At 36.8% G+C, this 27,838-nt stretch overlaps 1 protein-coding gene across 1 annotated transcript; it reads right to left on the reverse strand.

Moving 5' to 3' along the window:
- Positions 1–257: 257 nt before the first annotated feature.
- SLC25A31 (solute carrier family 25 member 31) lies at positions 258–27,114 on the reverse strand. Its single transcript, XM_004319869.4, has 6 exons — positions 26,826–27,114; positions 17,980–18,107; positions 8,924–9,041; positions 6,671–6,825; positions 4,870–4,995; positions 258–1,429 (listed from the first exon to the last, which is right to left on the reverse strand). The coding sequence occupies exons 1-6, from the start codon at positions 27,067–27,069 to the stop codon at positions 1,229–1,231; spliced, it is 972 nt and encodes a 323-aa protein (XP_004319917.1). The 5' UTR covers positions 27,070–27,114; the 3' UTR covers positions 258–1,228.
- Between the last annotated feature and the right edge of the window lie 724 nt (positions 27,115–27,838).

The raw sequence follows: 27,838 nt of genomic DNA on the forward strand, positions 1-27,838 counted from the left end.
TGCCCACTCACAGCCTCACAAAATCCTTCTATAGTTTATCCCCACTAGCTTAACATTCCTTTACCCACTAAAACTTTTAAGTCTTGGGGATTTCAAATGTACTATCTTCTACAACATTTCTGAAAAACAAGACAGACTCCTGTACAAAACCTTGAAAACCCTGCTTTCTGTCTTTAAGCCAGTTCCCAATTCTAACAAAAATTTGGTTACTCTCTGCTTATTAATAAGTTAGAATCAAGGAAAATAAAGCTCAGGAACAAGTTTTAAACTTCCTTTATTATCATCAATACAAAGTACACAAAGTAATTTTCAAGGGGATATTTTTTGTTCAAAGATATATTCACATTAGCAAGAGTTTATTTATTTTATAGATAAAAGTTAGCAGATATGCCATTTTTATATCTTTTACTTTCCAACGACAGTTTGCAGTGTCATTAAAGTCATTATCAATTTTTTTATGATCAGATCTAGAATCTGTGCTTATCAAAAGCTATATGATACCATAAACACAATACATAGTAATAACCTGAACTGCTTTAGTAGAGATGTTGTAGAATAAAGCTTACTTATGCCCACAGATATCACGATGACATCTCCTAATAAGCTCTGAAGAAATATTTGTCATATCATATGATTTTAAAAGATGGGGAGACAGTTACATTAAAAGAATATCATTTTAAAAGAAGATACTTTCATTTCTTAGATTTTAGCATTATAAAATTTACTTTTTTAATCACAAAAGAAAAAGATTTTAAACTAATAAAAATAACATGTACCACTTAAGTAAAATTCTTCATTAAAGTGAGTTTGAGTCTAAGTAGGAAAGAAACCACATTTATTTGATCTTTTAGTATTTAAATCCTTGAAAAAAGCCTATGCTTTGGGCTTCCCTGGTGGCCCAGTGGTTGAGAGTCCGCCTGCCGATGCAGGGGACACAGGTTCGTGCCTCGGTCTGGGAAGATCCCAGATGCTGCAGAGCGGCTGGGCCCGTGAGCCATGGCCGCTAAGCCTGCATGTCTGGAGCCTGTGCTCCACAATGGGAGAGGCCACAACAGTGAGAGGCCCGTGTACGGAAAAAAAAAAAAAAAAAAAAAAAAAAAGCCTATGCTTCACTGCAGAATTAGCACTTTAAGAAAATACTGACAGTAATAACACACTATCAAAATGTATACAAATGGCAGCTACGTAATTTGTATGTTTAATAAGTTAACTATATCCATTTTTCAATTTAATCTCCCGATGAACTACCTCCAATATCAATATTAAGGAGGTCTTTAATTTTATCATATAATACCAACACCAAAGCACCCCCTGTACCACGAAGGATATTGGAGAAGGCACCACGAAAAAATGCGCCAATTCCCTCATGTTGGTATATCTTCACAAAGCAGTCTAAAGTTCCTTTATATTGCCGTTCAGCCTCACCACTCTATACAAAGAAAGACAAAGAGTTTGCCATTATCTTAACATCTTTTATCATAAGACAGATTTAATTTAGCAACAGGGATAGATTAAAATTAACACTGTGTTGAGTAAGTATGTTGAGTTAATGGTCATATATTGAGTATTGTTCCCACTGACTGCAAAATACTCATGCTTTTCAGGCACACTTGAAAAATGGCCACATATTACACTTCACAAATTTTAAAAGATTGGCATCACATACCATGATTTATCCTCTCACCACATTGCAATTAAGAGAGAAATCAAGAACAAAAAAGATAACCAGAAAAATATCACGTTTGGGTATTAAGAAAAACACATCTTAGAAAATATTTAAAACCTAACTAACAACCACAAAACTCCTCAACTAAATTTGTAAGACGCAGCTTGAGTGGTAACTTTAACCACCAGAAATAAAGGAAATAATAAATGCAAGAGAAAGCATAAAAAGTCAAAAGTTAGTTATCTGAAATACTTTGACAAATTTCTAGAAACACTGTTTCAGGAAAAACAAGAAAAGGCGCCCAAATTATTAAAAGTGGCAAAGGTAACATCATTGCAGATGACCCAGAGATTAAGAAAGAGCAAGATGATATTATGAACAACTTTATGACAATTATTTTGAAAACACAGAGGAAATAAATTCCTAAAAAGTATAATTTACCAACAGAATATCAAAAAACTTTAGAATATACTAAATTTGTTAAAGAAATTCAATCAGTTGTTATAAATCTTCTCATAAATTAGAAAACCACGTGTCCAGATGGCTTTATATGTGAGTTCTACTAAAAATTCAATGGAAATTTAATTCCAATCTCACAGAAATTATTCCAAAGAAGAGAAAAAGTGGGGAGACTCCCTAACATATTTTATGAGGCTTGCATAGATAGGCCTGATACCAAAATTAGACTAGGATAACGCAAGAAGGAAAAACATGACAAGCTTATGTCACAGAAACCATGGATACAAAAATCCTGAACAAAACCCAGCAAATCAAACCCAGCAAGGGGTATAAAATACAATACATCATGACCAAGCTGGATTGACCCCAGGCATATAAGAAAAATATGATCATCTCGATATAGAAAAAAACATGACCACCATTCATGATTAAGAATTACTGGAATCCATGGGCTTCCCTGGTGGGGCGCAGTGGTTGAGAGTACGCCTGCTGATGCAGGGAACACGGGTTTGTGCCCCGATCTGGGAAGATCCCACATGCCGTGGAGCGGCTGGGCCCGTGAGCCATGGCCGCTGAGCCTGCACGTCCAGAGCCTGTGCTCCACAGCAGGAGAGGCCACAGCAGTGAGAGGCCTGCGTACCACACACACACACACAAAAATTACTGGAATCCAAAACAGAAAGGACCAGTCATAATATAATAAAGGATAACTACGAAAACCCCACAGCGAACATTAAACTTTGTAATCTGTAACATTGAAGGCATTCCTGGTAAGACTAGGACCAAAACAAGGTTGCCAGTTATTACTTCTTTAATGTAACACTGAATCAGAGGTCTCAACCAGCGCAGAAAGGCAAGAAAAGGAATAAAAGGCATAAGAACTGATAAGGAAGGGAAAAAAGCCTGCTATTATTTGCAGATTATATCACTCTGTGTGTAAAAACAAAAAAAAAACTTCAAAGGGTGTACATATAGATTAGTGTTTGTAATATGGCTTAATAAAGTTGTGGGATATAAAATCAAAATGCAAAAATTAAGGAATACTGTTATGAATTATGTCCCCACAAAATTCATATATTGAAGACCTAACCCCAGAACCTCAGACTGTGACTAAATTTGGAGACCGGGTCTTTATAAAAATAATTATGGTTAAATGAGCTCCTTAGAGCGGGCCCTAATCCATTATGATAAGCCTTATAAGAAAAGAAACAGAAAAAGGACCATGAGAAGACGTAGAGAGAAGAAGGCCATCTACAAGCCAAGGAGAGAGGCCCTCAGAAGACACCAACCCTGCTGGACACCTTGACTGACTTTTAACCTCCCAAAGTGTTAGAAAATAAATTTCTGTTGTTTAAGCCACCCAGTCTTTGGTACTATGTTATGGCAGTGGTACGGTTTTATACATATAGCAATGCACACATATATATAAAAATCCACACCCACAATTTTTTTTCTGAATTTTTTTGACACTAAGTTACAGGTATCATTGCCCCTTATTTTTAAACATTTCAGTGTGCATTTTCTAAGAATATTTTCTTACATACCCGAAGTACAGTTATCAAAATCAGACAATTTAACATTGATACAGTACCATTTACTTAATCCACAGTCTATTCGCAAATTAATTTTCAAAAGTGTTTCAGTTTAGTAAACTAGAGCTAGACATAGATCAAGAGGAAACACAGATATAAAAGGAACAACTTTAAGGATAGTCCATAGATGAAGCAATAGGTTAGATATGCTTTACCCTTTCAGGTGGCCCACTGGGTTCTTCCAGGACCATTTTGTAGAGGATAATGAGGATAACTACACCTCACAGCATTGTTCTGAGAATTAAATGAGTTAAAATGCTTAGGACAGTTCTGACACATAATAAACACAGCTTTCTGGCCTCATTATTTTCACTTGCCCTCATGAAACCTATCATATGGGTATACTGAAATTCTTCTCAAGCCATACCTCTAGGTATGTTTTTTACCCCTATGCTGAGAATGTATTCTTCACTGTCTGGAGAAAAAGCCTATTTACTGAGATTTAGCTCTCTAAGAGGCCATATCTGATCACTTTAAGCACTTGGGTACCCCTCCCCTATTGCATTCCTGGAACATATGCACATTTCTACTTAAACCATTAACAGTATGCCTTCAATACTATGCTATGAATTTGGGTGCAGGTTCTGCCTTATTTTATTTGTGTCACCAGAGCTTGGTGAATAGGCACTCAATTATTTGTTGAATGAATGAATGTAACAAGTAACAGCAATGGAGATTGACTTTATCAAAATTTTGGTTTGGGTATTTACATTTAGAACATACATCATTATAAACAAGTCTTCATCCTTGGAGTTAAAATTTATTTACTTTTATTAAAATATACTACAACAAATGATTACATATATCAGTGGCCTATGACTGGGCTTATTCTACTTAATCTAATAATATTCAGTTAAGATAGACACATGCTCATCTAATCCTTGCCATGCCCCTCCACTCTCCAAACAACAATACATGCTATAGGAGTAAAAGACATTTCTGTTCTGATAGGAGACATGGAAGAAACTTTGCTGGATGATGGCTGCTTTGGGATAGGAAAGAATACAAGACAGAACACATTATGTATTTATTTTAGTAAGTAAAACAAATGGCCTATGCCTTTCAGCCAAAATGTCTCTAAAATTTTAATAAATTACATGTGAATATCAAATACTGGAAAACTCAATGAAGCTTACAAATAATATAAAATACCTGCATCATCATACGTCTTCTAACTGTGTCAAAGGGATAGGAGAGTATTCCAGAGCATGTAGTCACAACTTGAGCAATGAAAAAGGAGACAAGAAAAGGAGTTTCCTTTGGTTTTGGTAATAAGCCCTAGAAAAGAAAAATTATCAAGTAACCATCGAAATTTCCAAAATATCTTAAATCATTAAGTCAAAGGATAATTCTTATAAATATATGAAAGAGGGCTCAGTTATACTTAAAATGCAGTAAAAAAAAAACAGTTGGATTTAATGTGGTAAGATTAAAATAATAGCGGGAGATCAATAAGAAATGAGAATCCCACACATGGCTATATTTTAAAAGCGTATTTGAAAAAGAATAGCATATCTGCTATTACAGGAGAAATGTTATTAATAGCACTGAAAACTAGAGATGGCAGCCAGTGACCAAAAAAGTTCCTTCCTGGTTCTTCCTCATAGAGTTGGAAAAGATGAAAGAATGCCTGTTATTATTAACAGATGATGTTTGATAAGCAGCTTTAAAGCTCTAAGCTAGTGAAGAAACATTCCTAAATTTTACAACTACTACAGGTGATAAGAGGAAAGCAGAGGGCGATTAAACATAAATTTTTCTGTGATTAAATAAACATATATAAGATCCTGTAATTTCAATTAATCTATTTATCTGTCTAAAAAAATACACTACAAACTAAAAGTATTATGTCCAGACCACAATAAAAATAACATTCAACTACTGATACATTTATACTAATGAGGGAGGGCAGAGATAATATATAAAACTATTATAAAATTTCCCTCAAGTTTTAATCTTATTTAGTAAATAATACTGGGATTAATTTCATTGCTTCTTTTTAGAAGCATTATGATGTAGTGATTAAGAGCATGGGACCTGTGCTTGCCACATAAATAAATGACTTAGCCATTCCTAGGTTATTTATCTTTAAAATGGGATATATTAAAAGCTATCCTAGAACACTGTGAGGATATAAAGTCCTTAATAAAGTTCTCAAAACTACGCAATAGCTCAAAAAATGGTAGCCATTATTACAATCTTTCTCTTTCCTACCTTATGAAGCGCTATTTACATCTGAACTGACAAGGCAAATTGCAGAACAACCTGGAAAATACAATACAAAATCTAACAGTACCCAATAGATCACTGAGCTGTAGTAGCATTTATCATATTTAACTAATTAATTATGCCTTGCCTGCTTTCCATTGATGATAGTAAACTGATAATATGCATGTAAAAAAGTGATAATAAGGGCTTCCCTGGTGGCGCAGTTGTTGAGAGTCCGCCTGCCGATGAGAGGGATGCGGGTTCGTGCCGCGGAGCGGCTGGGCCCGTGAGCCATGGCTGCTGAGCCTGCGTGTCCGGAGCCTGTGCTCCGCAACGGGAGAGGCCACAATAGTGAGAGGCCCGCGTACCGCAAAAAAAAAACGGATAATAAAATGAATGTAAAATCAGAAAAACTCTGTTAGAAGATGCCTTCCTATATACCAAAGATCTAATTATGATATAACCTAATCAGCATGTTTTCTATTTGAGTCTTTCGGTGCAAACAGCACAAAAACCTAACGTTTATATTTATGCTTTATATCCAAAGTCAGATCCATAATACAGTTGTAATTTAATTAGGTTATGGCAGAGTCATGATTAAACAGAATGCTATAATATCTCTTATGTCATCATTTATTTTGATTTCTATAATTAAAAGTAAACATACCTGCTGAACATATTACTAATTAGAATAAAAAGAAACAAACAATTTATTTAATATATACTAGTTAAAGTACCAAATTACCTTAACTGTGTCGTAAGTTCCAAAATAAGAGGCTCGGTACACAATGATGCCCTGAACTGAAACACCAAACCCTCGGTATAAACCAACAATTCCATCTGATTTTGCTATTTTCATAATACAGTCACCTAAACCCTTGAATTGTCTCTCTTCAGGACCTAAAATAAAGCCATTTAAAATTTATTAGCAACATTATATCAGATAAACACTTTAATCGAAGTAAATTAAACATTTTACAGATTTAAATTATCTGGAACTAACATTTAGAAATCTTTATAACAAAAAAAAAGGCACAAGTCAAAACCTTTCCATTCATTTAAAGATAATTAAGATGTCAAGTAGTATCTTAAGATATTTTAACTGAAAATATTAATCTCTTATAAAAGCAATCTAATTTAAGCAATCTGACTGGCTTAAAACGTTTCAATAAAATTATGAGAAGTTACTAGTCAGCATTCAGAAAATACTTAGGCATGCAACACTCTACAACTTGCCTCAGCTGAAGAGCAAAAGGACGGATGAAGCAAAAAGACAAAGCTAAAAACTAGTAACTTTAAGGATCACTGGCATTTTAGATGAGGTGTCATATTTTTCTAGTGTTTGCTGGTTTTGTTTTTATTTTCCCTTGACCTAGAACTCCTTGATATTTTACAAATATTATATATAGAATACAATCTTTCAAAATAAACTAAGTTCTCCCAATTTTGAGAGGAAACAAAACTACAGAATTGAAATTAAACCAAGGCACGTGTGTTATTTTCAGTTTCTTAACAATAACAAAAAAATTTGGAATGCCAGTTAAACATCATAGATGAAACTCCTATTCCCATCTTTGTTCAAACTGCCACCCCTTCTGAGGCATTTTCTCTAATCACTTATCTAAATTGATGTCACTCTCTTCTCCTAAATTTTTTTCAGGGCACTTTTTTGCTGACAGTATATTTTAGCTATTTATTCTTTTTTTTTTACTACTCGTGATCTCCACTAGACTGTAAGGTACATGAACCAGGAGCTCCATGTTTAATATGGTGTGTGTGTACGTGTGTGTCTATTACACATACACAACCTGTATATCAAGCAGGGCCTGGTTCACCTCACGCACTCAGTAACACTCATTGAAAGAATCTCTGCTCCCTTAAGAAATTCTATTAAAATAATAATAAAGAAAAAACAGGTTTAAAGCCAAATAAGCAAAAAAGAGTACATGACAAGAATAAAATCCACAAATTTTAGCAAGATGGAAAGGAGGTGGAGGATGGTAACTCACTAAGTGGAGCAGAGAAAGTTGAAACCTAATTTCTTGCAAAGGGAGATATTGTTGAGAAGCGAGCCATTTGATTCCAATAACCACAGAAAGACTTAAAATTAGAGGAATTAGGTACTATTGTGGTGAGAACAAATTAGCATCCGGATGCTCAAAATCCACAACCTCACCCTGAGTAGCCAAGTGACTTACTCCTCTGTCATCCTCAGAACTGAACACAAGGCTCCAACTTGTGTTGCAGTCACATGGGGCCAACTGAGTAACCTCCACAATTACTGAAAATGACTCACACAAAGATACATCATTGTGAATGTCAGATCATCAGAGATATAAGGTAATTAAAAAGAAAAAAAGCCACATAAAAAGGATCAACAGTAAGAGAATGATTTCTTAAGAGCAGTATTAGAAACTAGAATCCAGATTAATGCTTTCAAAATTGTGAAAGAAAATAATTTTAAATCCAGAATTTTACATATGGCAAAATATTAAAAGGATGAAACATAGACATTTTCAGATATGCAAGATCTCAATTTATCTCCTATCCACCCTTCTCAGAAAGATATCAAAGAACATATCTACCAAAACAAGGGTGTAACAAAAACACAGAAAGATGTGATAAATAAGTAAGGACAGAGGAAAAGGGAATCTCTAGGATGAGAGTTATACACCTAATGTAGAGAGAAGCCACAGTCAAGACAGGAAAGTAAGTGCATGAAGGGATCCAGGGATCTCTCTAAACAAACAAACAAACTGGAAATAAGTTATAAGCAGTCTCTGTGCTTACTCTTCTTGTTACTACAGTATTGGCCTTCCCCTTCCCTCTTTTAAGAGAAAAGAAAAAAGTAGTACTCTTTAGGCTCTATAACTTTATCATTTGGTTGAGAATAAAATTTTTAGATGGAATACAACACTGTTGTTATAAGCATAACTGAAATAGATAATACAGTGTTCAAAAACACAAAGAAGAAAGAGTATTTCTAAAAATCCCATACCTTTTCCAATATCAACACCTAATCGGGTTCGGGCAAAATCTAGCGGATATACTACACATAAGGATGTTGCCCCAGCGGCTCCACCAGAAGCCAGGTTTGCCAAAAACCACCTCCAGAACTGAAACATATTAATTAAAACATGGTTATTAAACTACAGAATCTGATTTTTAAATACCTTTGTTTTTATAAGGTTAAAAAGCCAGATTTACAAACTGCTTTTATAAAGTGAACACCTATAATAACGCATATATTATCATGCAAAATACTTCCCTTCATGTCCATGCAGCCTTTATTTCTTACCAGGTGGTCTGGGAGATACAGCTTAGATGCTGACATACTAAAATTCCAAGATATTTTAATGTCCTCCAGCAAAAGTAGCCCAAGTTAGCAAAGGAGGCCACATAAGATATTCTGCTCTTTAGACTGTATAAAGTTTTTCGTTAATAATATATTTTAGTTATGACTAAAATGTTAGGCATCTGTGGAGGCTTTAGTGGTTCCCCTTCTTGGCGGCAGTGGAGAGGGACAGTAATACATCATAATGCCACAATTTCACTTTGTATTTTAGTAGAAATAAATGTAAGTAGCTCAAAAATATATTTGTGTTCAAATGCCAACATGTAAATTGGCAGAAATCAATTATAATGTGGTTGAGTGGCATGTAAGACCTTATTGATCTACTAGTTCACGTGGGCTGTTGAAGTTCTTTTTTTTTTTTTTTTTTTTTTGCGGTATGCGGGCCTCTCACTGTGTGACCTCTCCCGTTGCGGAGCACAGGCTCCGGACGCACAGGCTCAGCGGCCATGGCTCACGGGCCCAGCCACTCCGCGGCATGTGGGATCTTCCCGGACCGGGGCACGAACCCGTGACCCCTGCATCGGCAGGCGGACTCTCAACCACTGCGCCACCAGGAAAGCCCTTGAAGTTCTTTTTGATAAACCTTTGAAATGTGCCCTGTTTAAGTCCAATAAACTGCTTTTCAACATCTAGAGCTCACTGGAGAAGAAAGGAATATTTGAATTGGAACTGTCATAGAAAATCTAGGGTACAAGGCCACAGTAACCATTCTAGCTAGTCAAGCTCAGTTTCTTGCTTCTCTAGCTCTTATTTCTAACAATTTTAAGTCTCAGATGCTTTGGGACTCTCAATTTTCTCTTGGCCTGGAATGCCCTTATTTTAATATTTTCTTCCTATCTTTTTAAAACAAAAAGTTATCAAGTTATGCTCTAACTCAAATTCTATTTCTTCCACAAATTCTCTGATCCCCAACCCACCCCAAACTGTATGTAATCATACCCTCTCCCCATAAATACTTCATCTCTCAGAGAATTAAAGGTGAATCATGTGATCAATATGTAAGATGTGTCAACATGTTCCAGATTCTCATTTTTTTAAAATAGTATTTACAATAACTTTCTACTTTCAATTTATAATTATTTGTGTACCTGTCTTGTCTTCTACGGACTATAAATTTCTTCAGGCCAGAATTTTTATTTTTATTTTTACTTGTTGAGATATATTTACACACCATACAGCTCACCCATGTCAAGAATTCAGTTCAATGGACTATTGGCATATTCACAGAGCCGTGCAACCATTACCAGTTGCAGAACATTTTCTTCACCCCGAAAGGAACCCTGTACCCACCAGCAGTCACTTCCCATCTTCCCAATTCCCCTGAGCCCTACATAAACATTAAGCTACTTTCTGTCTCTACAGATTTGCCTATTCTGGACATTTCCTATACATGAAATAACACAATATGCAGTCTTTTGTGACTGCCTTCTTTCATATAACATGTTTACAAGGTTCATCCGTGTTGTAGCATGTGTTAGCACTTCATTCCGTTTCACTGGCAAATAATATTTCACAACCACATTTTATTTATCCATTCATCAGTTCATGGACATTTAGGTTGTCTACATTTTTATGAGGCCTAGATTCTTAATTCATTTGCTTATTTCAGAAAGCAAGTCATGGGGCCTTGCCCAGAGTAAGAGTAATGCATTCAATAAATATTTGTTTAATGAAGGGTACTCAGACTCCCATCATGCCTTTTAAGTGAAACTCATAAGTTCTACTGTATAGGTAGCCACGGTTCCTAATCACACAGAGATTAGACCAGAAAGTTGAATCTCACCCCAGGGTAGCTAATCCATAGTCTAGAATAACCTGGTAGAAAAAGTAGAACTGGGCCGTAGTTTAAGTCTTAGGAATTTGACTCCAGAAGTTCTATGCCGGTTATCAGTAAGGACAGAAATGGAAAAGATATTAAATAATTTTTTTTAGGTTTCAGTCTACTTTGAGACGGTTGAAACCTATAGATACTCTTCCAATAAAAATCACATATATATAAACATATACTTTTAGTGTAAGTTATTCCTCAAGCATGCATGGATCTCTGGTAAAGAACCTCTCACCATCTGAAAGGTTAGAAGGAATCACTATGATAATAACACTGAACTTAAAAGAAACAAAGAAAATATAGGTAAGTAAAAAAGGGCAATAATGAGAAAACACAGAGCAAACACACACAAAAAGCAGATCATTAGAGACAGAGATAGACTAAGTGACCTGGGAGACAAAGATAAAGAATACAGTTTGATCCCTAGAGCTGTCTTTGGTTCAAATTCCAATGCCAGTGTATCATTGCAAGAAATACCCATTTTTCTTGAAGTAATTTAAGTCTCTGTTTCTTACAAGCAAATAAGCCAAACCAAATATGATATGCAGCACAAAGATTTATAAAGTACATCTTAAATTCTATTTAACCTTTTTCTTTCCTTCCTAGATAAAAGAAAACAGATCCATGACTTTCTGGGTGAATGATCATATAATTTATTATTCAAATGAGGACCCCTCTGATAGTGAAAGTGGGGCCTATGAAAAAGCAGGCAGGCACAACATGTATAAACAGTATGGCCAAACTACTAATGGAAGGAAGGAAGGGAGGAAGGGGGAGGGTGGAAGGGAGGAAGGAGAGGGAGATAAGAAATAAGAATCTATGCTGAATGGTAATCCTGCAAGTGTTTGTGTAACAAGTCTGTCCCTCCACAATTAAGCTTGAAAATAAAACAGACCCAGGAGAGGTTGTATATCAGCATAAATGAGTTTTTAATTATAAGTTAGTAATTTCAGATATTACTATACTATAAAAGGAGAGGGCATGAAAAAGAATCAGGCAAGGAGAGGAGAATAAAAGAGTCTAGGGGGTTTGGAGGTAAATAATCCTGTTTATTTGCCACTGCTGACAAACAGATGATAAACAGACTTGATGCCTCCAAGAACAAATACCCTGAGACCAAAGTTCTTTCTAACAGTTTGTCTGGGCATGGAAGAGTGCTGGAAGTTCTAGTCTTCTCTACTGAGGGTTGTGCTGGTAGCTGCTAAGGAGTGGCAGAGGCATATTTTATGCCCAGTTCAGCTAATACTCATCTAGTCTAGTCACCTCAGCTGCGAGAGGAATAGAGTGCAGTAGAAAGAACTAAATTTGGGAATTGGAAAGACATGAACACATGACTAGGGTAAGTGCTTTAAGCTCTGTCTTGCTTTCCTTATCTGTACATTTGGGATAAAAATAAGGATGAGGTAAAAATTCAGTGAAACAGTATATAGTAGGCACACACCTCCCTACCATGGTTATTTTTTTTAAACTTTTTACTTTGAGATAATTGCAGATTCACATGCATCCTAATACATATGGAGTTTATGAACTTTTCAACCAATTTCCCCCAATGGTAATATCTAGCATAACTATAGCAGAGGAAATTAACACTGATAAAAATCTACCTTATTCATATTTCACCAGTTACACACACTTATTTGTGTGTATATTTAGTTCTATGCCATTTTATCACGTGCGCAGATTCATGTAACCACCAATCACCATGGTGAACAGTTCCATGATAAAGACCCCTCATTGCTACCCTTTTATGGCCACCTCCCTCTCTCCTAGCAACCACTATTATAATTTCCATCTCTATAATCTTCTCACCTTAATAATGCTATATACATGAAATCAGAAAGCAAATATAATTTTTGAGATTGGCTTCTTTTCACTTAGCATTCAAAGTTGCTGTAGGTATCAAAAGTCTGTTCTTTTTTAAAACTGGTAAAATATACGTAAAATTTACTGTTTTAGCCATGTTTAAGTATATAATTCAGCAGCACTAAGTACAATACTGTATAAGCATCATTACTATCTATTTCCAGAACTTTTCATCATGCTAAATATAAACTGTGTACCTATTAAATAATCTCCCTCCCCCCCAGCTCCTGGTAACCTCTATTCTACTTTCTGTCTCTATGAATTTGCCTTTTCTAGGTCCCTAAGGGGATTATACAGTATTTGTTTTATCAAAGGGTTGTTCCTCTTTATTGCTGAGTAATCTTCCATGGTGTGATGTACCATAGTTTGTTTAAGCATTCACCTGTTGAAGGAAATCTGGGTTATTCCCAAATTTTTGTCTATAATGAAACAATCTTCTATGAACATTGTATACATTGCTTTTTTTGTGAACAGGAGTTTTTATTCTCTGGGATAAATGCCCTAGAGTTGGACTGTATGATAAGCATATGTTCAGTTTGTAAGAAGCTGTCATACTCTTTTCTAGAGTGGCAATATCATTTTACATTCCCACCAGCAATGTAAGAATGATTCAGCTCCTCTGCGTCCGTGCCAACATCTGGTGTTGTCACCATTTTAGCCATTCTGGTAAGTGTGCAGAGATACCTCACTGGGGTAGATCAACCACTTTTAAATTACACTGTACTTGTTTTTTCTACCTTCTCTGCTTCTTTTAAGACCAGGTAAGAAACCAAAAATATTGACTTTTCTTTTTCAGTTCTTTTTTTTTTTCCCCACTTTTCTTGGTAGGGGGATGGGAGCAGAGATAGGATACAATTTTGATGTCCAAGGGGAGAAATAAAATGGTCATTAGTATCCAGATTTAGTAAATAATATATATTTAAACATTACACTATTACTTGTGACTGAATACCTTTACATTCTAAATAAGATAGCATGCTCTTTATAGGTATACTAAAAATGTTTTTACCTCAGGCTCTACTAATTTGAAATTTATTACAGAATTTTAGCACGGATCAAAGTTAACTTCAAAAATTTTAGAGCTATGTTATTTACACTGTTAGAGATAGATGTTAGTAACATAAATTTTCTGGTTAATTCTGGAGTTAATTGCTCCATTTGGCTTAGTCTTATAGGAATTATCTTTTGGGGGAGATGGGGTGGAAAATGTTCAATAAAGAGTTAACTCAGCTGGCCTGTGTTGCCCAAACCCTATACACACTGAAAAGATCTTCAGGACCACCCTTGCTCAAACTCAAAGGTTCCTTTGAGATAACCGTCTGAGCCCTTGGAATATCCTACCTAATTAGAGTGTCTTTATATACCTGAAGCTTTGGGTAACACCAGATAGTTTATACTAACCTTGATTTATGGTGAACACCCCTTTGTATGCTTTGGGTTAAACTATATCAGTTTGACCTCTTGAGTGGGTGGGGGCAGCGGCTGGAGACTGAGTAGCTAAGGTCAGTCACATTACACATGCCTATGAAACTGACCCCCCAAAAAGCCTGGCCACCATGGCTCAAATGAGCAACCCTATTTGGCAGCACATTATATGTGTTGTCATACATTATTGCTGGGAGAATAAGTGCTGTCCAGGTGACTCTACAAGGAGAGGACAGCTAGAAGCTTGCACCTAGTTTCTCCTGGATTTTGTCCTATGTGCCTTTTCCCTTTGTTGATTTTAATCTATATCCTTTTGTTGTAATAAAGCATTAGTATAACAGCTTTTCTGAGTTCTCTGAGGCCTAGTGAATCGCTGAACATGAAGATGGTCTTGAGGACCCTCTGACATAGGTTCTTAGTCAAGAGAAGTTCCAACTATTAGAGTTGTTACCTAAAGATGACAAACATTTTTCTGAGTGCCTACCATAAAAGCACAGCACTGGGACTTCCCTGGTGGCACAGTGGTTAAGAATCCGCCTGCCAATGCAGGGGACACAGATTCGAGCCCTGGTCCGGGAAGATCCCACATGCCATGGAGCAACTAAGCCTGTGCACCACAACTACTAAGCCTGCGCTCTAGAGCCCGTGTGCCACAACTACTGAAGCTCACACACCTAGAGCCCATGCTCCGCAACGAGAAGCCACCGCAATGAGAAGCCTGCGCACCACAATGAAGAGTAGCCCCTACTCACCGCAACTAGAGAAAGCCCACATGCAGCAACAAAGACCCAACACATCCAAAAATAAATATTTTAAAAAAATACCAATTACTTAAAAAAAAAAGCACAGCACTACAGTAAGCACTTTATGTGTCTTTACATGTTTAGTCTCATCTAAACCTTACTCATCTAAACCTCATGAGGTAGGTATTCTTATGTCCAATTTTCAGATGAGGAAACTAAAGATCAGAGAGGCGATATTCAAAAATTCACACAGCTAAATAAGCTGAGTGCCAGGACCTAAATCCAGATCTTCTGAATCTAAGTGTAAAGAATTTTCTTTGTTACCTTTATACCTCCAACTACATAATAGCGCAAAGCACTCAATAAAGGAAATAAAGGGTCTAAAAGGAAATTAATGGAAATAGCAACAAAGAAATGTTCCATAAATAGTTGCTTTTAAAGAATCTGCTAGGACAGCTTGGTTGGTTGGCTGGGGGAAGAGAAAAAGACAAAGGATGAAGGGGTAGAGAGACTTTATAAGGGCGGGTGAGGGGAAGATCTTGACAGTAATGTAGGTGGTCTAGTGTATACGGAGGTAACAAAACAAATGGAGACCAGGACAAATGACACATAGTTCATACAAGTAGGAAATTTTGAAAATGAGATTTTATAACCAAGGGAGTGATTACCCTGAAAAGTAAAAGCACCTTTGTGATAAAAAAAAAGAGAATTCTCTAACTTTTTTGAAATTAATTTTTATTGGAATATAGTTGCTTTACAAGAGAATTCTCTAAGTTAAATTTATCATTTTCCTGTATTTGACTTGATCTTCCTACACACTTTAATCTCAGCCAAATAGAGCCTCAGTCATAAAGAAGAAACAATTTGCTTCTTTAGGAAATAAATTACTTCAGAATTAGGAAATACACATTTGTTGACTGCTTTTTTTGCTTATCAAAACCAGATTAAATGCTGAATTTTTCTAGCGCAGAATAGGGATTATAAAATGTAAATTATATTAAAATTAATATTTATTCAGAGAAATATTGTGTTGAGACAAAACATCTCTTAGTTATTAAAACTGTGTTAAGAGGTTTAGAGAAACTGGTAAAAGTTAATACAATTCTATGTTTTCCATATGTCATTTCTATAACTTAATACATATTATAGTATGCTAACAGTTACTATGTTTTTTCTCAGGTATTATTAATCTTTTTTTTAAAAGTATTTATTTATTTATTATTTTTATTTATTTATTTTGGTGTGCTGGGTCTTCGTTGCAGTGCATGGGCTCTCTGTTGCAGCATGCGGGCTTCTCTAGTTGTGGTGCGTGGGCTCTAGAGCACATGAGCTCAGTAGATGCAGCCCGTGGGCTTCTCTAGTTTTGGTGCACGGGCTCCAGAGTGCGCGGGCTCAGCAGCTGCAGTGCGTGGTCTCTTTAGTTGTGGTGCGTGGGCTCCAGAGCAGGTAGGCTCAGTAGTTGTGGCGTACAGGCTTCTCTCTAGTTGTGTTGCACGGGCTCAGTTGCCCTGCGGCATGTGGGATCTTAGTTCTCCAACCAGGGATTGAACCCATGTCTCCCACATTGGAAGGCAGATTCTTAACCACTGCCACCACCAGGGAAGTCCCTAACAGTTACTATGTTTTAACTATTATTTTTTTCCACCATTTGAGCACCTCCTCTCCAAATAAAACCCCACAGGTAATGAATGGATAAAGAAGATGTGGTACATATATACAGTGGAATACTATTCAGTCATAAAAAAGAATGAAATAATGCCATTTGCAGAAAGATGGACTAGAGATCATCATTCTAAGTGAAGTAACTCAGAAAGAGAAAGACAAATACCATATGATATCACTTATATGTGGAATCTAAAATATGACAGAAATGGACCTATCTATGAAACAGAAACAGACTCACAAACATAGAGAACAGACTTGTGGTTGCCAAGGGGGATGGGGGTGGGGGAGGAAGGAGGGAGAGGCTGGGGTTAGCAGATGTAAGTTGTTTTATAGAAAACAGATAAACAACAAGGTCCTACTGTATAGCACAGGGAACCACATTCAATATCCTGGAATAACCATAATGGAAAAGTATATAAAAAAAGAATATATATATATACACATATATGTATAACTGAATTGCTTTGTCGTACAGCAGAAATTAACCAACACTGTATTGATAAATCAACTATACTTCAACTGAAAAAAACCCTCAAGTAAGACAAATCCAACTACTTCTTAAAAAATTTTAGAGATATTAAAATATAATTACCTGTTTTTCCTAAAAATAAAACTACCATATGACCCCAATTCTACTCCTGGGTGTATATCCAAAAAAATACAAAAACACTAACTCGAAAAGATACATGTGCCCCAATGTTCAAAGCAGCATTATTTACAATTGCCAAGGTATGGAAGCAATCTAAGTGTCCATCAACAGATGAATGGATAAACAAGATGTGGTATACATAAACAATGGAATACTATTGTGCTATAAAAAAGAATGAAATTTTGCCATTTGCAGTAACATGGATGAACTTTGAGGGCATTATGCTAAGTGAAATAAGTCAGAGAAAGACAAATACTGTATGATATCACTTATATGTGGAATCTATAAAATACAACAAACTAATGAATAAAACAAAAGTGAAGCAACTCACAGATATAGAGAGCAAACTAGTGGTTACCAGTGGGGAGAGGGAAGGGGGAGGGGCAGACAGGGATAGCAGAAAAAGGGGTTACTATGAGACAATATGAAATCATGTGTGTAAAACTTTTGAAAATTGCAAAGTATTATATAATTTAAAGACTTTCATTCAATTAAAAAATAACAAAATAAAATAAACAATAATTACCTGTTTTTCTTTATTAACTCCAGACATGAACAGTTGTTTATATTTGTCTTTGAAAGCAAAGTTTAGAGCTTGTGTTGGAAAATACCGGATAACATTTGCCAAATTGCCACGCCAATAACTGAAGAAACCTACAAAAGAAAATATACTAAATATAAACTTATATTGTATTATTATTAAATAATTTGCATAGTTTTAACAAACTTAGCTGTTCAAACTATCTAAAACATCTTTTCTCATAAGAAAAAAAATAAAGTTTACATGTGTCTCCAACTGAAGAAAAAAGGCAGTGTTAACTCCATGTACCCCATTTCAATTTTGTTAATTTCCAACAGGAAGCCTTGAATGCCTAAAAACCTGGAAATGGAAAGCATTACCAGTTGAATATAGGGCTCTTTAGTAGTAGAAAAACAGAGCTTACTAGTATTTGTCAGAGAAGCTAGTAATCCTTAGCCTCATTTCCAAATCATAAAATACAATTCCTATGGTGACAAGGCTGTTGGAACAAAACTGTTTTGTATCTACACTCCTGAGAATGAGAAAGGGATAAAAGAGTCTTATCTTTATATTTTAAAACCTAGCCAAAAAAGAATCAATTTACAATTCAAGGCAGTCTCCAGAGGCTAGATGGAGAGATAGTAGGAAACTTTCAAGGTCAATAATCTTCCCACTTCAAATCTCCATGGAATGACCAAACTTTATAATTCAGTCACTGTGTTACCCTGATAATTCAAAATTCAAAACTGCCTTTATAATCCATAGCTGCCCTGGAATACAACAGGCTAGCCCTTCAGGACCCATAGTTGTTTTTACAGATGGTTTGACTCTGCTACTCTGAATAGGATACCTCTAGTCCGAGCTGGGAGAATAGGATACCCAGAATCAGTCTTCTAAAGATAAAAATACAAATGAAGATAATCTCAGTTGACTGGGCCTGGTGCTCAGAAACTGCAAGTTAGATTAGATAAACACACAAAGGGAAAGATATTTATTTGTTAAATAACTATACTTTGTGGGAAAAAACACTGAATATTGGTGATCCCAAGCTAAATATAAAGCAGTTGCACAGAGGCAATTAAGAAGTATATTAATAGCAAGAAATCTTCTCAGTCCTCACAGCTGATTCAGTTACAAGGCATTCAGTTGTAGGCATAAATGACTAGGGCATTTAACACATAATGGTAATAGCTACAACTTCTTGAGCAATTAATATGTGCCAGGCACTGGCAAACGCTTTATATATTTCATTTCATCACCACACTATGCTTATGACATACGTTCTCCTACAATACCCATTTTATACATGCATAAATTGAAACTTTTATAAGTTTAGAAACTATAACCAGGATTTTGAATCAAGGCTTCTGTCTGTCTCCAAAGCTCTACTTCAGCTTTGGGTTTCTGGAGAAACAAATCTTAGAGGACTCCTAAAATTATTAAAGTATGGTAAATAAAGCTCTATTTTTTAAAAAATGGAAAATGATTACTGTAAAAATTTTTGAGGCAATATTAACAAAACAATAATACTAATTTCTAGAAACTGCTTTGTATTCATTTAATTCTCATAATCACCCATGATGTAGGTACTATTAGTCTCTCCATTTTAAATATGAAGAACTGAGTTAAAAAAACTTCTACGGCAGAGAGAAGTTAGTTAAGTAACTTGCCCAGTGTCACTTAGTCAGAAAACTGTAGACTTGGATTCAAACTCAAGCAATCTGGCTCAATAATTCAGTCCCTTAACTATAATACTTTTCCATAAATAATTTAATCATACAAATGTTTTCTGTACTAAGAAAGGTTAACAATTTTTCTTTAATGGAAGCAAAATAAGAATCTTAAAACATGAGAAATATAAGCAAATTATAAAGGAATATTTCTTGCTAGTTATGGCCACATTGAATTACTGAGGGAAGTTGGTGAATCTAACTTTTGGAGGTATTTTTAGAGATTTTTAAGTTCTTCATAGTTAATAAAATCATTTAATAACATAGTTAAGCATTTTTATTTTCTGAGGTCAGACCTGTGGAAGAGAAATGTTGAAAGTAAAATGTGACGGTGTAAATGATACTGAAGAATAAGGTTTGATTTTCTAGACCATGTTTTATAGTAACACAACAACAGACTACTTGCAGAGGATCTTAAAAGGATAAAGAAGAACATACTGGCTGAAGAACTACAATCTGATCAAATGGGATTTAAGTTGAAATCATCATTTGTTTAAAAAAAAACAAAGTAATAAACTGAGTTTAAAAAAGTGTCATGGGGCTTCCCTGGTGGAGCAGTGGTTGAGAGTCCGCCTGCCGATGCAGGGGACACGGGTTTCTGCCCCGGTCCGGGAGGATCCCACATGCCACGGAGCGGCTAGGCCCATGAGCCATGGCCGCTTGGCCTGTGAGTCCGGAGCCTGTGCTCCGCAATGGGAGAGGCCACAACAGTGAGAGGCCCGCGTACCGCAAAAAAAAAAAAAAAAAAAAAGTCATGTATCAAAAATGTATTAGAATTCCCATTTTATACATGGCTTTTATTTATTAATAGTCATTCTGGAAATGGTTGATTCAGCTAGATGGTATTGAGATATTATAGGTTTCAGATTATGAGTTATTAGTTATAATTATGATTATAGTACTAAATTAATATTTATTTCACAAAAAGTATCATATAAATAATAGTATAAAGGTTTGTAACTTTGGCTAATGTACTGAATATAAATGGAAGATTCTGATGACAAAGACATCTGCAAATTAACGAGACCATGACAGAGTGACAGATTTATGACTAAAGGGGTTTGCTAGCATTGACAAAAGAACGTATTCCTTTTAGCAAAATTGTATTTGCATGAAAAAACCTAGAGGATTCATCAAAACAACTGTCAATGTCTCAATGAAAAATCTAGAAATAAAAAAATCCCTAGAAGTATAACAGTGGCAGCTCTTAAAGAGTTATATATGAAAAAGTATCTCACACACATAAAATACTTTTGCATGTATTTCTCAGGATTCATGGATTCCCTGGAGCTACAGATATCAGCTTAAAAACCCCTGCTTTAAACTCTTTTTCCACAGATCATACTTAAAAAACTTATTCCCTTCTTTGCATCTCACTGCTGTACCATGCTTTTAGGAGCTCCAATGTCCTTAGTAGGAGTGCAAAGAGGAGGAACCTCAAAGTGGAACTCTGAATGCATCTTCTATAGAAATATTATTTCTGGGGACCAGGTTTCAAGGTTTTATTCACATGTACTCTAAGTACACTGTGTACTATGTAGGTTCTTTAGATAGATTACAAAAATCTACTCTACATGTAATGCAAATTTATCCCAAATACATTCATTTACAAATGAACATGAGGAATACATGTTTCTAAATTTAGGAATGTATTCAAAATGATTAAAGAGTTAAAATTTATTGAGCACTAACTATGCAATAGATACGTGGCTGAGTATTTTACAGGCATTATCTTGTTTAACCGTCGCAACTACCATATGAGGTAGGTAATATTTTTACACCTTGTATAGAAGTGAGAAAATTGAGGTTGAGAGAGGTTAAATAAAAATTGTTCAAGGGGCTTCCCTGGTGGCGCAGTGGTTGAGAGTCCGCCTGCCGATGCAGGGGACACGGGTTCGTGCCCTGGTCCGGGAAGATCCCACATTCCGCGGAGCGGCTGGGCCTGTGAGCTTTGGCCGCTGAGCCTGCGCGTCCGGAGCCTGTGCTCCGCAAAGGGAGAGGCCACAACAGTGAGAGGCCCACGTAATGGGAAAAAAAAAAAAAAAAATTGTTCAAGGTTACAAGGTAAGGGAAAGGTTGGGACTTAACTCCAGAATTTTCTAGATCTATCTGACTCCAGACCTAGAGCTATTAAATCTCTATTGCCTCTAGGTAAAAATCCATTTTGGATAAAAACAGTAGTACTTTGTGGTCAGAATAAAACAAGGGAAGAGCAAGTGTGATGCAAATGTAGCAGTATTTGACTCTCTAGTTACACAGAACAAAAGGACAGTTTCCTAATATATAATCACAAAACTGATAGAGACAAACACAGGGGTTGTGGTATATTTCTCTGCTAATAGCAGAACATCTAAGTTTTATTTTTACTTAATTGCTAAGTAAAAATAATCTCTTCAAAATTTAAGGGTGAGAAAAACCTACTATGAACTTAATTCTGAGAAAATAATTAAGAATACAGAACTGGGCTTCCCTGGTGGTGCAGTGGTTGAGAGTCCGCCTGCCGATGCAGGGGACACGGGTTCATGCCCCGGTCCGGGAAGATCCCACATGCCGCGGAGCGGCTGGGCTCGTGAGCCATGGCCGCTGAGCCTGCGCGTCCGGAGCCTGTGCTCCACAACGGGGGAGGCCACAACAGTGAGAGGCCCGCGTACAGCAAAAAAAAAAGAATACAGAACTGATGGAAAAATGGGAAAAAGTTACTGGGCCATTTACTTGTCCACTTACTAGCCAAGAATGGAAATGCTAGGCATGTTTGGGTATACAGTTGACCCTTGAACAACGTAAGGGTTAGGGTGCTGATTATCCATGCAGTCAAAAATCCAAGTAATAACTTGTAGTCAGCCCTCCCTATATGTGGTTCTTCCATAACCACGGTTCTGCAACCATGGATTCAACCATCCAGGGATCAAGTACTGTAGTATTTGCTACTGGAGAAAAAAAAAAATCCATGTGTAAGTGGACCCACACAGTTCAAACCCGTGTTGTTCAAGGGTCAACTGTATATTCTAGACTAGCAGGCTCCAACATGCTTTGACAGTCTGCCTATCAGTTAAAAAAATGTAATCATGACTCTCAAATATGTACATACTTAAAAAAGTAAATAATATACCTTTGCTACTATACTAACCTGTTATGTACATTTGTAAAACTATTCCAAAAGAGAAAGGAAAGAATGAGTTAAAGATTCTTCATATACACAGCACTGTAAATCAACTATACTCCAATAAAAATTTAAAAAAAAAGATTCTTCATTTAAACACCTTTTATTTGGTACCAAGTGCATAGGAACAAAGTTCTTGGTCTTATGGAGCTTACATTTTGAGAAAGACAGACAATGAACAAATAAATATGTTCAAGAAAAAAATAGTATATGTAGTTGGAGAATGAGGAAGGGCTATTTAGATAGGATGGTCGGGAAAAACTTTTAGATATTAGGGCACAACTGAGCATTTGTTTTAATAGTTAAAAAATAGTATTTTCAGATATCTTGCTAATCATGATGTTTTCATACTATCATCTGCTATTATCTCAAGGCACCCTTAGGATGAGGTCCATTCTTAAAAATAGTGTATGTGAATCTATATTTCAAATAGTATTCTTGACAATTTCAAATAGTCTTCTTATCTCTATAAATCCATTTAACTGAGCCAACATAAACTATAATATGTTCATTATACAATAATTGAGTAAGGGTACCTGTTAACCCCTTTACCCTGTGTAACTCCTACTCTTTTTTTCAGGATACCTTAGCATCCTGTGATATATAACTGACATTTGGCCAACCATAGGTGCCAGTGCCAATTCATTTACTAAGTATCAGTGAAGTTTATGTTCCCATTTTATTTAGATAACACATATACCTAACATTTTCTTTCCATACCCCAAAATATCATCTTCAAGATATAAAAACCTCCCTGCTTTAGCCTTCAGGAAAATATGTTTGGAAAAGTTCAGATTAAAGACAGCTGATGAATTCATGGCCAGGAATACCTAAAAGAGAAAAGAGTTCTGGTAGGCTCTTAAACATGAGATTTAGAGATAACATCTTTAAAAGCCTATGTTACAATATATTAAATAAAACAATTATAATAATTAAAATATATTTACCGATGCATAGCTTGCTCAGTGAAAAAAATCACAGCACAGACACCAAAATGTTAACTGTGGTGATGTTAGCAGTGCTTTTTTAAAACTTTTTGTTTCTCTATATTTTTCAATTTTCTATAGTAAACATGCATTATTTGTGTAATACAGGTTTAAAAAGTACTAAATAAAAGTACACATACAAAGTTGGAAGGTCATAATACCAACTAAAGTATAGAATAAATTTTTAAAAAAGCATTAGTCAGGATAAATCCAAAAGCTTTCATAAGCCAAGGAAAGCTTATAAAAAGTATCAAAGACACCCAAGGAGGTGTTTAAAGCTATGTTCAGAGGAAGAATGAAGAGCTCTCTCCTTGAGGTGTAAAGAAAGAGATAAGGTAAGAAGATAGTGAGAGAGCATCTAGTTGTGCCTTCTGAATTCATTGTCTCTTATGCTTATTCCATATTACCTAAAGAAACGAAAAGTTATCAGTAAAACTTGAGCAAACAGGAAAAACAAGAGAAACTTCAGAACACTGAGAATGTAATGTATCTTGACTTTCACAAAAGAGACAGAAGGTAAATTCCAGAAAATAACAGCCTCAGAATATGATTGCCTAGTAAAGTTCCATAATGATTTAGCACAGTGATTCTCAGCGCTACCAGGTTCAAGTCTTCTATACATAATAAATATTTTACAATGTTTCCTTTACTATCTAGAAGTAGAATTCAAAGACAATGACCTCTTCACTAGTTCAAAAAAATCAATATAATGCCCTTTCTGCTATATACAAAGAGAAAATAAGAGTTTATAATAAAATATATATATTACTTAGTAAATTGGTGAGGCGTGATCACATCATAGACATAACAGTCCAATGCTTGCCTCTATTTATAATGAATCAGTTGTGCTTAAGACACACGTTGACATTTGGAAAAAAGGGCTTAATAAATATATCTATACAATCATCATGAATTCAATAGTTAAAAATGCAGATGATATAAGTAGTGACTAAATATCACACACAGAATTGCTAACATGAGTTTTCACAATGATGAACAACTCTCAGTAAAATTCTGAATAAAACAAAATATAATCTTTCCTCTACTTACAAGATAGCTGCATTACTAGATCACTGTGTGATTCTGCCCCAGACAGTTTGTGTTTATAGGTAAATAGGAGTTCGTTTCTAGGCTTAGATAATCATAAACAGGTTTTACTGCTACGTGAATGTCCAGTGGGAGATCTGAGTCATGAGGTTGCAGGGCAAGTCTTTGTTGTGTAGGACTGGCCATGTACAGCAGCAGCAGGATGTTTAGCAGCCCTGGATTTTGCCTTTCATATCATTGCAATTAAGGATTACTCCCCTCTATCTTTGTGTTAAACAAAAAATTCCTCACAAGTTTCCAAAAATGCCCCTAGATGGCAATATTATCCCTGTTTTGAATTACTAATCTTTTAGCATAGCATATACCATGGTGTAGTCATAACAAGGTTGTATACACTAGAAAACATTTTCTTAAAATTCTGCTTAAAGGAAGCTGGAACCAGAATACTATTCATAATAGTCTCAATTTACAAGAGCCATACGGAATAAATTTAGGTTTAAATACTACAAAAAACATTTAAAATATCAAACGATTTAGCACTGGTCAGCACAATCTATCCAGAATATTTAACTTTACCTGACTGTATATTTAAAGCAGATTAGCAAATAATAAAGAGCCTCCTACTTCTCCGAAGAGGAATGGGAAGCTTGCTCTGATAAAATGGGAGTGAGAAGATGTGAACCACTAACTTACCATTAAAGATCTAAACTCAGCTCCCAGATGGGCACTTTAAATCCACAGTTTAGATGATGCCGTAACAGTCTACCCTCAACCTGAAATACTCTGCTTGCGCGATCCTAGCTCCCTGACCAGGGACTGAACCCGTGCCCCCTGCAGTGTAAGTGAGGAGTGTTAACCAATGGACCACCAGGGAGTTCCCAGGAATCCTTTTTTATGGGAGGAAGAGTAACCTGCCCTAGACTTAGGAGTGAAAGAAAGGACTGCACTGGAGTTGAAGCCACTATACTTCTTGTTCAGAATACACAATAAATAGACCTCTCTCCTTTTTAGAGTTCATATAGAGGTTTCAATTGAATACAACTATATCAGAAAACTTCTGATCAATTCATCCTCTTATCCACTTAGCTAACTTAAGGAGCCATTCAGTAAGAAGAGGGCATTAAATGATTAATAAAGCATTTTCATTATCTATTCCTTGAAATCATTTCAATATTAATGGAAAAAAACTCCACAAAGAACCAAAATATCAAAACTTTAAGTAAAAACAGAGCCTGACGCAAAAAAATTAATACTGATCCCGCCTTTACTTAAAATTTTTATATCTTGCTCATCATGGGATTTTCGCATTAATTTCGATTTTTAAAAATACTGCATTAAAATATTATTTGTTTCTACTACTGAGGTTTTTTTTTTGGCGTCCCCCTAAAATTTGGGCATACGTGAGTGCCTCCTTGGTCTCAGCCCTGGTCTTTAGTAGTTCTTGAGAATAAACAGAACCTCTTTTCACTGAATACGTACTAGATACTGAGAGGCCCCAATGCTTCCATATTTGGAATACTTCTCTTAATATTTCAACAAATATTTAAGCAACTTAAAGCACCTATTAACATACAGCCAAGGGCCTGATGGCATCTACCCCAATACCGGGAGGTCAACCATTTTCCTCCTGAGCCAGACACAGGTGCATGGAGGTGCAGAGCCTCCTGCGAAGGAGAAATTTAGAGAAAGAGAAGGTGGTGGTCTCCCCTGTCCCAGGACCGGTCACGTGTAGGCCTTCTTGGCCCTGGGAAACCAGAGTCTCTTAGACCGGTTAAGAAATTGAATTATCGAAGTCAAAGAAAACAAACTCATCACCGACACACACGGCCGTGGCGACCGCAAGCGTCCCCGCCCGGGGCCACCCACCCGCTTTTCTGGAAAGCTGAACGGACGCGGGGAGAGGCTGCCGCGGCGGCCTCGCGTACACACCCTGTTCACGGGGAATCCGCACCAGGCAGTCCACGAGGCCTTTGTACTGGGCCTCGGGGCTGATCTGCTTGGACGACGCCTGCACCTGCAGCAGCAGCTTTACCCGCTCGACGGGCGCCACCGTCGTCTTGGACACGGCCGCCGCCACCCCGCCCGCCAGCAGGTCCTTCCCAAAGGACGCGGCGTCAAAGAGCTGCTTCTCCGCTTTCTTCTCCAGCTTCTTCTTCGGAGGTACACTCTGCATGGTGGGACGATGGACGTAAAATCGGGCAGCAGAAGCTCAAAACGAGAGCGGGGGAGACGGACGAAGGGAAGCCAAAAACCGCTTCAGCGTCGTTCTGTCTGGAAAACGGCGCTCAGCACGCCGGGAAACCAGCGCGCCGGGGGTGCGGAGCTGCGCAGGCGCCTCCAACCGCCTTCCGCCACCCGGTGCCGGCCACGTGACTCCCGACACGTGGCTACTCCGCGTGGTGCAAGTCTCTTAAAGTGTCTTGGCAAGTGTTGGTGCGGGGCTGTCCTTGCGGCAGGCAGGGCTAGGAGGCCAGTGGGTTCTGACCCAGGAAGGTGCGGGAACGGTCGCGGGAAAACCAGTTCTGTATAAGGAAATTTAGTAGCCCAAACCAGGACAGAGCAATAAACCAACTGTGTGGGATTAACCGAGTTTAGTTTTAGTTCCCAGGGTAACCCTTAGGCCAGGTACTGGGACGGCGCCTGTTAAGAACCCTGCGGCAGAGCAGGGGGTGAGCAGCGGGCTATCCAGCGAAGCTTCATCTGCCGCCCCCCATCGCTGGAAGTACCGCCTGAACCATCGCTGGCCTTACTGCCTGAACCATCCCCAGCTTCCCTGTCCTCGGAAAAATTGTCTTGCATGAAACTGGGCCTTGGTGCCAAAAAGGTTGAGGACCACTGCCTTACACCTTCTGTTAGAAATTGCTTTAATTTCTGCTCGTCTAATTTAGCAGGGGTCATTTGTCTAGTCACTGTCTGGTTTTACTGACTGCACCCCATAACAC

The sequence above is a fragment of the Tursiops truncatus genome, chromosome 5, assembly GCF_011762595.2.
Source record: "Tursiops truncatus isolate mTurTru1 chromosome 5, mTurTru1.mat.Y, whole genome shotgun sequence".
NCBI lineage: Eukaryota > Metazoa > Chordata > Mammalia > Artiodactyla > Delphinidae > Tursiops > Tursiops truncatus.

Excerpts from the sequence above, each read along its gene's own strand:
- SLC25A31 (XM_004319869.4), bottom strand. The coding sequence starts at position 27,069 with ATGCAGAGTGTACCTCCGAAGAAGAAGCTGGAGAAGAAAGCGGAGAAG. Across the intron at positions 9,042-17,979 it reads GAGTTAATAAAGAAAAACAG|TTCTGGAGGTGGTTTTTGGC; the intron begins GTAATTATTGTT and ends AATATGTTTCAG. Across the intron at positions 4,996-6,670 it reads GAACTTACGACACAGTTAAG|GGCTTATTACCAAAACCAAA; the intron begins GTAATTTGGTAC and ends TTTCTTTTCTAG.